We start from the raw sequence: 8,329 nt of genomic DNA on the forward strand, positions 1-8,329 counted from the left end.
CCTTGCAGTAATAGGCCTTGGGTTACTGCTGGTAATCCTGTCTTCCTCTTGTGAGATTAGAGGAGGTCAGAACATGTGGCCTCCTTGTAGTTTTTGCAGGTCCCAAAATTAATACATCAAGTAATTCAGTCTTTGACTACTGAGGTACAGCTACTGCATTTAAAAAATAAAAAAGGAGGAAATGTTCGAGACCAAGAGAGAAATTATCAAAGGATATGAGTGCAAGGGCATGTCCAACAGCAACAAGAGAAGGCAAGGCCTCTCTCACAGTTAAATGCTTACTTGGCAAAACATTAAGTGTCAAAAGTAGATGTTATTCCAGTAGTCCACGTTTGCTATCTTGTTGGAACATTTCATATCTTTAGTAACTGTGCCCTAGTAAACAATTATTGTTTTACATTCATCATTCCTGAGGAAGCTTTTGTGATTGTTCCAGTGACCATCTGTTGTCCTTGGACATGCAGAAGAGTAAAACGCCAACTATGCAGAAAATAGTTGATTGTATGGATTCCAAGAATAATGACATAATCATGTATAAATGTATAAAGCAGAACGAAGGCATCAAGTGTTGCTCTCGCATAATACGCAAAGTGTCCGCCTGGTCCCTGTTTCTCTTAATCCTTTCACCCTTTTGTGTTGCTCTGTTTCGTAACCTGTCCTGCCGTACTGGACGCGACAGTCTATGATGTAGTCAGCATCAGTGCTGGAAGTCGTAATAGATAGAAAGTTGAGCAATGTTCAACTCTAAGCACATATGACAACTGAACTGTGCATATGCCCAACAATTGTTACGACTCCAGCTTCACTGTAGACCAAGCCTATTAAAAAAGTGCAAACCTACCACCACCAAGTAGATTCCGACTCAGTGACCCTATAGGACAGAGTAGAACTGCCTGATAGGATTTCCAAGGCTGTAAATCTTTACAGAACAGACTACCACATCCGTCTCCCAGAGACGACAGTGAATTTGAACCACCAACCTTTCAGTTAGCAGTTGATCATTTAACCACAGCCTATACTGTTACGTGCCATTGAGTCAGTTTCAACTCACAGTGACCCTATATACAAGAGAATGAAACACTGCCTGGTCCTGCACCATCTTCATAATCACTGTCATGCTAAAGCCCATCATTGCAGCCACTGAGTCAATTCATCTTGTTGAGGGTCTTTCCCTTTTTTCACTGATCCCCTACTTTCCCAAGTATGATATCCTTCTCCAGGGAATGAATGGTACCTTCTGACAACATGACCAAAGTATGAGGGTTAAAGTCTGGCTATTCTTACTCCTAAGGGCCATTCCAGCTGTATTTCCTCCAAGACAGATTTGTTCATCCTTCTAGTAGTTCATGGTACTACTGCCTATAGCATTTTATACCATTAAGAAGCATCATTTGTTAATTTGAAACCAAAGTGTTCAAATTTCTCATAGCCTTACACTGCTTATACTTCCAATAATACGTGTAGCAAAAGAAGTCATATCACCATACGTTCTATTCAAACAATAAAATGAGGAAGGCTCTGTGATATACTAATGAAAAGTTGGCAAAACAACATGTGAGGAAGGACTATCTCATTTGACCATTTCAACAATCATTAAGGGTAAGAATAGGATCTTGGAGGTAGTTAAAGAAATGATTGATACAAAACTGACAATTTAACAAAAAAAAGGCAAGGGCCAATGCATGAGACAGAAAAGCTCTTGATGATTTAGACAGAGTAACAAATCCAGAAAAGGATTCCTAGAAGTTTACTGACAATCTAAATGAAAGTAAGCAGCCTTTTTGAAAATCTGAAGGAACAGGAAGGCGAAGACTACTGAGAGTACTTCACTGTCAGCAAGGGTTGGTTTCATCACTTCAAATGAAGATTTGGCTTACATTACTTGCATACAAGTTGATATGTGCTGTGGATTCAGACCCGACTCATAGTGAGCCATCCTTGGGTTTTCAAGGCAGTATCACTATGGAAATAGACTGCCCAACCTTCCTTCCAAGGAGTGATGGTGGGTTTGAACCGCCAGCCTTCTGGTTAGCAGTCAAGTGCCTTAGGCACTATGCTACCAGAGCTCCCTGCGTATAAGTAGAGAAACAGAAAGCATCAATGTTGAAACTGCTGAAAAATTTAAGGATGGGCTGGACGAGATAATGTAAGATGAAGAATATTTATCAGAGCAGATTTTCACATGAATAAAACAGGCTTATTTTGGGAAAGGATGCTAGAAAGGACCTAGATTCACAAAGACACAAAGTTGATGCCTAGCTTTAAAGCATATAAAGACAGAATGACACTACTGCTTGGAGGAAATGCTGCTGGATTTAAATTAAAACCTTTACTTGTTTTGCTATTCTGAAAACTCTTGAACATTCAAAAACACTGACAAAAGTAAGCTGCCAGTCTGCCTAAGAAGTTAACTCCAAGGTGGGGATGATGACTATGTTATTTGAAGACCAGTTTATAAATCGTTTCATTCCAGAAGTGTGCCTATTGCTTTGAAAAAAGCTTTCCTTTCAAGATTCTGCTGCTACTTACACATCCTCCTCATGAAGATGCTCTAAATGAAGATGTCAAAGTGGTATATCAACTGCCCAATACAACAGCTGTGATTCAGCTTATGGATCAAGATGCTTATGAATCAAGGTATTGTACCTACGGACTACATTTACTCAGGCAATAGCTGCAACAGATGGAGGTATGGTAATATAATGCTATTTCTGAAAGAATTATAATATTCTTTAGTGTAGTTAGAACACCGCATCTTCCTGATAGGAAGTTACAGGAAAATGTATGCAGAGGATACAGAAAAATTGCTGAGTTATAAGAACATGCCCTAAGAATTTGATCAGGATGATATGATGGAAGAGATAAATGAAAATGTCGTCCACACTGCAAGAACATCGAATTTAGAACTTGATACTGCCAATGTAGAACAGCTCACAGGTCATAAAGAAGGGGAGTTGACAGATCAGGACTTAATGGATTTTGAAGAGGAGAGAAGTGTTGAAGACAAAATAACGAGGAAGAGGAAGGAGAAAAATTGTTTAAAAAGTTTACAGTGAAAGGATTAGCTGGAGTTTTTCCTAAACTAAATCAGGGGTGTCAGTTGCTTAAAAACATGGACCCAAATGCTGATTGCTTTGTTAAGGTTAATAGGTAGATTCAAGAAGCAGTGAGATGTTAACTGCAAAATATATGGAAATAAAAAGAAAAAAACAAGGTGTTCAATGCACATCAGAACAGATTTATGACAGTCATAGGAATGGAACCCTGTCATAAATCAAGGACTACTTGGAGTGTCTCTAATGTTCTAACATAAGGCAGTTACTACTTGAAGGTATCCTGAGATGATAATGATGACCTCTCTCTTATCAATTCTTGCTTTTTCTATATTAGTTCTTGGATTGTGTTCTTTTTGGTACAATGACTCTGTATATTCCTTCCATCTTCTTTTGATGCTTCCTGCATGATTCAATATTTTGCCCATAGAATCTTTCAAAATTGTAACTCAAGGCTTAATTTTTCCCTTAGTTCTTTCAGCTTGAGAAATGCCAAACATGCTGCTCCCTTTTGGTTTTCTAACTCCAGGTCTTTGCACATTTCATTATAGTAACTGGCTTTGTATGCTTGAGCTGCTCTTTGAATATATGCACATAGTAAACTTTAATACATCCATTAATAATTATAAACAAAGCAATTAATTGCACAGGTAAATGTTTGGGAAAAAAAAAAGAGGATTGAAAATTATGTATGATCTTTATGTTTAAAACTGCATAGGAAATTGTATTAAAAAGAGACTAGAAGAAGATATGATAAAAGTCAATAGCTTTTTTTTAATAAAGAGGGATTATAGTCTATTTTTTTCTCATTCACATATTTTCTATAACAAAAAAAAATCACATCAGAATGCACAAAAAAAAAATCAGCTAATAGCAAGTATTATTATAACCAGAAAATTTTTAATTAAGGAAAGGAGAATTACTTAACCATCCTTTCTAAAACCTTCTCTCCCCAAAGACATTACATAAAGAAATTCAGTGTTCAATTATGATAATTCATCTGGTGATGGATCTTTAACTTTATGATCCTAATAATTATCAATCTTTTCACAGACAAAAATACTTAAACACTGAAAAATGAATACAATGAAAAATCCACTATCAGATGCCAGAAATACAATGACAACTGTATATAGCCAAATAAGACATTCAGATATTACATGAAGTCCAGAATTACAACCTTCAAATATCCTGGTTCAAATGGCAAGTTTTTAAGACCTGTTATAAGGTCTCTTACTGTTGTTGTTATTTGCCGCCAAGTCAGATGCAACTCATAGCGACCTCTCCTTGGGTCTCTCCGAGGCATTATCACTATATGGAAGTAGATTGCCCAACCTTATTTCTGAGGAGAGGCTGGTGAGTTTGAACCGCCAGCCTTCGGGTTAGCAGTCAAGTGCCTTAGGCACTACGCTACCAGAGCTCCGTAAGCTCTCTTAGGGATGCACAAATTTCTACCTATTTCAGGGAGTTTTTTTTTTGTTTTTTTTTTAACTCCCTAGAAACAAAAAGCTATACACACACACACACACACACACACAGAGTTCTGTGGATTTAACTCTTTACTTTTCTATAATCTGTCAATCATCATTTCTGAGGTTTAAATCCAAACATTCCTGCCTTCCATACCTTTTACTATGAAGTAATAATTAGTCACATGACAAATACTTTTCCTGTTTTAACAATATTTTTTCACTGTTCCAAAAATATGTACAGCACAACATTCACCAATTCAACATATTTCACATGTACAATTTAGCGATATCAATTACATTAATTACATTTGTAATCATCATCAATAATCGCTGCCAAATTTTCTAACACCATAAACAGAAACTTCTTCCTATAAAATGACTCGTCCTTTCCCCCTCCCTCCCACCCCTGGTAACCACCAATAAAACTATGGTCTCTATCTTTTGCCTATTCTAGATATTTAATATAACTGTTCTTTAAATATTTTTCATAATCAGCTAAATAACTTTACGTACCTTCTTCCATTAACCCTTGGATCTGTTCATCTTTCTCTTTCAAAAGCTCTGCAGTTTCGCTACTATTTAACCTTGTGGCAAGTTCTCCTTTTATACTTTTCATTTCCTAATTAAGAAAAATAAATCTGTAAATACCACAAAAAATTACTTTCATTCTAGCTATATTTTCCATATTCAAAGAGGCCATTAATAATCACATTCCCTATAACCCACTGCCAACGTGTCAATTCTGACTCACAGCAACCTTACAGCACAGAGTAGAACTGCTTCCATAGGATTTCCAAGGCTGCAACCTTTACAGAAGCAGACTACCACATCTTTCTCCCACAGAGTGATTGGTGGTTTCAAACCACTGACTTTCCAGTTAGCAGCCAAGTGCTTAACCATACACCACTAGGGCTCCTTACAGAAATCTATAAATTTTGTTTAGTTAACTTGAGTTTATTATATTGATTAACTAAGACCAAGGAAATGGCTTTAAAAATGTCATTCAAGCCCTAAATTCAGATTTGAGTACATTTTAATATGGAAGTGTAAATGAGAACAACTTAACTTTTAGTACCCTTCTTCACTATCTCTAAATATATATTTTACAGGTTAAAGATTACATTTTGAACTTTTTAAAGAGCACATGTCTCCATTTCAGTGTATTTTTTTTCCTCATCTAGAATTCTTTGTATTTATTAATGTGTTGTGAAATGGGAGGGTAGCACGATTGTAAGGCTCTGATCCGCTACAAAGCAGAGATTCAGTAGAAAAAAGAAGTCAAGACATTATATCTCTTAAGACTACAACAGAGAAGTATGGTGACAAGGAAATGTTCTTTGACTTTAAATTAAGCTGTAAAACTAAATAATAGCTAAAAAATAACTAACATTAATTAAGTATTAAAACTATACTTTGTTTCATCATTTAATCCTCCAATAATCCTATGAGGGAGGCACTTCAACTACACAAATAAGGAAACTAAGACTTAGAGAGATCAAGCAACCTTTGAAAGTCAAATAGCTAATTAGTGGTAGAGTTATAACTTGAACCCAGGTCGGTGAGTCACCAAAGCCATGCTCTGAACCATTCACAACATTTCCATACATTTTTCAAATATCAAAATCTGACTCATTCATCCAGTAAGAGCATCGTGTCTTCCTTAAAACCCTCCTCAACTCCCACATTAGAATGTACCTCCTGTGGTATCATTCCAAACTGTTTATTCATCTCTTTAGAATTAACTTCATTCTAATAGTATATAGCAAATGACATTATGTTACCCATCACTAGAAAAGTAAAGCCATCACTTGAGGTAATTCAATTCACCTTTGAATTTTCTATAGATCATAAGGAGAGAAGTTAAATATGGAAGGGGGAGGGAATCAAACCCATTTCCATTGAGTTGATTCTAACTCAAAGCAACCCTAGCAGAATGGCCCCATAGGGTTACCAAGGCTGTAAATCTTTATAGAAGCAGACAGCCTCATCTTTCTCCCACAGAGCAGCTGGTGGGTTTGAACTGCCATCTTCCTGGTTAACTGCCAAATGTTTCAACCACTGTACCACCAGAGCTCCTTTACATATAGCAGTATACATAAAATGTATAAACTGAGTTGGACCTAAATTCTACCACGTGTAGTTAATAGTTTGGATCTATTTCAGGTCTATAATTCTAAATGTGATAGTGAAAACAAACACTACTCAAAATTTATTTATTGATTAGACTTTTCCAGATGGAAAACAGAAGGAACAGAAAGAGGTAAAGTTGGTTATGTAGCATCTAGTTGCTGGTGGCTGCAATGAGCCAGCTAATAAAAACAACCAGGTAGAGGGAAGTGTTATGATGTATTTATTTTCTGTAAAAGTACATATAGAAAAAGTATAAATACTAGCATTAACATTCCGGTTAATAAATACAGCTAAGGAGGAAAGCAAATGCTGAGTCACTGTTATTACTAATGTTATTATTAGTAGTTGGGATGCAACCTTAGTTGGTTACCGAATTCTGTAACAGTCTACTTTTCCAATTTAGAAGCATTACAGCAGTTGTTCCCAATCAGGGATAATTTTGCTTCCCAGGGACATACAGCAATGTTTGAAAACATTTTCAATTGTCACACTGGGGAGGCGGGGATTGCTACTGGCAACTTGTGGGGATGCTACTAAACATCCTATAATGTAAGTACAGCTTCATACAATATAAACTTATGAAGCTCAAAATATCAATAGTACCAAACAAATCCTACATTAGAATAAATCAATATTATGCCTCCAAAAAGGAGTTAGTTACCATTTATATTTTAAAATTATTTTGGCTGGACAAGTATATATATTATGTTTGAAGTGGTAGGAAGAAAGTAATGAGAATAATGATGAACTCTTTGATTTATATAGTATCATTGAAATTTAAGCATTATTTATTCTGACGAATTATCATTTACAAAAATTATCCTAATGATGGTGGCTATACACCTTGCAAGGATTTATACTAATTAATATTTGTTCAGACTTTTTAAAGTATCAAAAATCTGTAATTTTAAATGTACTAAAATATCTACAATTTAAGTGTTAATATGCTACCTGGTATCCCTTTATTTCTTGTTTCTAATATCAAACTACTATGAATGCATTTGTCACTCAAAAATCTCTATCTTTCTATAGTTTTAATGTTATTTGAAACTCTCATTACCTTTTTAGCAGCATCTCTCTCTTTGCAGGCTAGCTGAACTTTCTTTTCTGCTTCTGCAATTCTCTGAGTAAACTCATCTTTCAAGGAAGAAATGCTACTTCTTTCTTCTTTCACTCTGAACATTTCACTAAATTCAAAATAACATTTAAAAATGAGGATACTGTTGATATATTTCAAAGGTAACATGATAATTCCTCAAAAAGAAGTAACATTGTCTCCAACATATACTGTAAATAGACTGATTTAAGGCCTACTAACTTAAAGAGAAAAATTAGTTGCCTAAATTTATTAACATATCTCAAAGAAAAACCATTAAAAAATGAAAACTTCACCAACATTTTATGTGCAATAATTAGAAAAAAGTAAATACCATTTTCTCATTTCTGAAAGTTGAAACTGATTTTGTAATTATTTTAGCTTGAGGAAATATATTTTAATCATTTTGTGTAACATTTTCCCAATCATTTCTTTAAAACAAACCAATACTCAGCATTTTCAATTACAACATTATAGCTTTCTTAAGTACATTTATTTAAAATCTCTAATACTAAAATATTATTAATAATAAAAGGAAAGAGTTGGGGTTATTTGTTTGTTTGTTTTTTTTTTTTTTT

General features: G+C 35.0%; 1 protein-coding gene across 1 annotated transcript in view; it reads right to left on the reverse strand.

The window, feature by feature from the left end:
* The window catches only part of TMF1 (TATA element modulatory factor 1), a 75,472-nt gene that overhangs the window by 59,071 nt on the left and 8,072 nt on the right, over window positions 1-8,329 (reverse strand). The window contains exons 4-5 of the mRNA XM_007946058.2: window positions 7,716-7,842; window positions 5,039-5,144 (exon numbers count right to left, since the gene is read on the reverse strand). Coding sequence (XP_007944249.1) covers window positions 5,039-5,144; window positions 7,716-7,842 — 233 coding nt within the window. The remainder of the gene's footprint in view (window positions 1-5,038; window positions 5,145-7,715; window positions 7,843-8,329) is intronic.

This window comes from Orycteropus afer, unplaced genomic scaffold, assembly GCF_000298275.1.
Source record: "Orycteropus afer afer isolate SDZICR_OR568_19922 unplaced genomic scaffold, OryAfe1.0 scaffold00149, whole genome shotgun sequence".
Classification (NCBI taxonomy): Eukaryota; Metazoa; Chordata; class Mammalia; order Tubulidentata; family Orycteropodidae; genus Orycteropus; species Orycteropus afer.